The sequence below is a fragment of the Paracoccidioides brasiliensis genome (genome assembly GCF_000150735.1).
Source record: "Paracoccidioides brasiliensis Pb18 unplaced genomic scaffold supercont2.8, whole genome shotgun sequence".
NCBI classification, from domain to species: domain Eukaryota; kingdom Fungi; phylum Ascomycota; class Eurotiomycetes; order Onygenales; family Ajellomycetaceae; genus Paracoccidioides; species Paracoccidioides brasiliensis.
In genome coordinates, this window is record NW_011371365.1 from 981,618 (window position 1) to 982,934 (window position 1,317).

The 1,317-nt window shown below is 40.9% G+C and overlaps 2 protein-coding genes across 2 annotated transcripts in view; one reads left to right on the forward strand and one right to left on the reverse strand.

Moving 5' to 3' along the window:
• Positions 1-69: 69 nt before the first annotated feature.
• PADG_12131 (uncharacterized protein) lies at positions 70-277 on the forward strand (the record flags this gene model as incomplete). The annotated part of the gene is made up of 2 exons (XM_010763685.1): positions 70-130; positions 210-277. The coding sequence occupies 2 exons, from the start codon at positions 70-72 to the stop codon at positions 275-277; spliced, it is 129 nt and encodes a 42-aa protein (XP_010761987.1).
• A 908-nt stretch (positions 278-1,185) lies between these two features.
• The window catches only part of PADG_06480 (uncharacterized protein), a gene marked incomplete at both ends in the record, with an annotated part of 3,205 nt that continues 3,073 nt past the window's right edge, over positions 1,186-1,317 (reverse strand). The window contains one exon of the mRNA XM_010763463.1: positions 1,186-1,200. Within this exon, the coding sequence (XP_010761765.1) occupies positions 1,186-1,200 (15 nt within the window). The remainder of the gene's footprint in view (positions 1,201-1,317) is intronic.

Genomic DNA, 1,317 nt, shown 5'->3' on the forward strand with positions numbered 1-1,317 from the left:
TTCCCCCCCACACCCACATTTTAACCCCCGTCTACAGAACTCAGTCTCACCGTCCCAATCACAAACTCAATGGCGTTCCTCTTCACCGTCCTGGGAGAGTGGTACGTTGAGGGTAAGGTGATATCAAAATGTAAGCCTGCATCCCAGACAAAGGCCCTCTCTCTCCATTCCCCATATCCAGCTGCGCTAACTGGCATGATTTTGCACAGCTACTTGGCTTGGTATGTTCATGGTGCTGGGTGGCATTGCCCTGTGCGTCCACTCCAAGACTCGGTGATCGTATCTGATTCTGCCATGCACTGCACATCGGTGTGAGCGCTTGAGATATTTATGGATGGGGCTTTTCTTCGCAGTGTATCGTCCGGACTTTTGTGTGTTGTGCCTTTTATTTTGGCTATTGACACCCGTGGCATATACAATCATCAAGAGAAAAATGATATCAAAATAAATCTTTAAATTTCAAAAATAATGTATATCTCATCCCCACCCATAAAATCCAAATAGAGAAAACTATGCACATGTAAACGTTACATCAATATATTCATACTATTCCATCAGTGAAGACACACCACATATTACACGTTTCTTCCTCATCAGTAAAGGGAAAAAGCAGATCATAAAGCAACAACAGGCGCTGTACTATGCTGTGATATATGGGGATATTGCAAAACAAACAAAATAGAAACGCATATGTAAAACATTGAGAAATAAAGTAGCTAAGAGCAAAATGAAAAAAAAAAAAAAAAAAAAAAAAAAAGAACAGCGACGTAGAAACAGTGAGAAATCAAGCTATGATACATCACTCCATCCCCCCATTCGACCCCTTTACAATAGAGAATATTTTAAAAAAAACAAACACATCAAGAAAAAATAAAGTGAATCAAATGATAACATAAACCACTAAACATCGGCGATGCAGAGGGTTTATTATAGCAACCAATGGTAGGGGTAAAAGGCATGAAATCAAGCGACTGGGGCATTAAAAACAGGAAAATATCGTTCTCGTACATCTCGCTCCCTTCTTTCTTCTAATCAAAATATTCCTTCCGGTGATAATAATGCCGTATGTCGTTGATCGAAGCGGGAGAATCCGAGCAGAGGACGGGAGGTTGGGTTTACATTTGCCGCCCGCCGGGGAATGGAACGGGACGAAACGGGTGGAAAATAAAGGCGACGAAGTGCCGGTTACACGCCGCGGAACTATAAAACAAACAACATCGTTAGCCGCCAACAATATATATATATATATATATATATATATAAAATAATTCGCAAGCACCAAAAAGGGGGCAACACAGAGCAACACCAAAAAGAAAT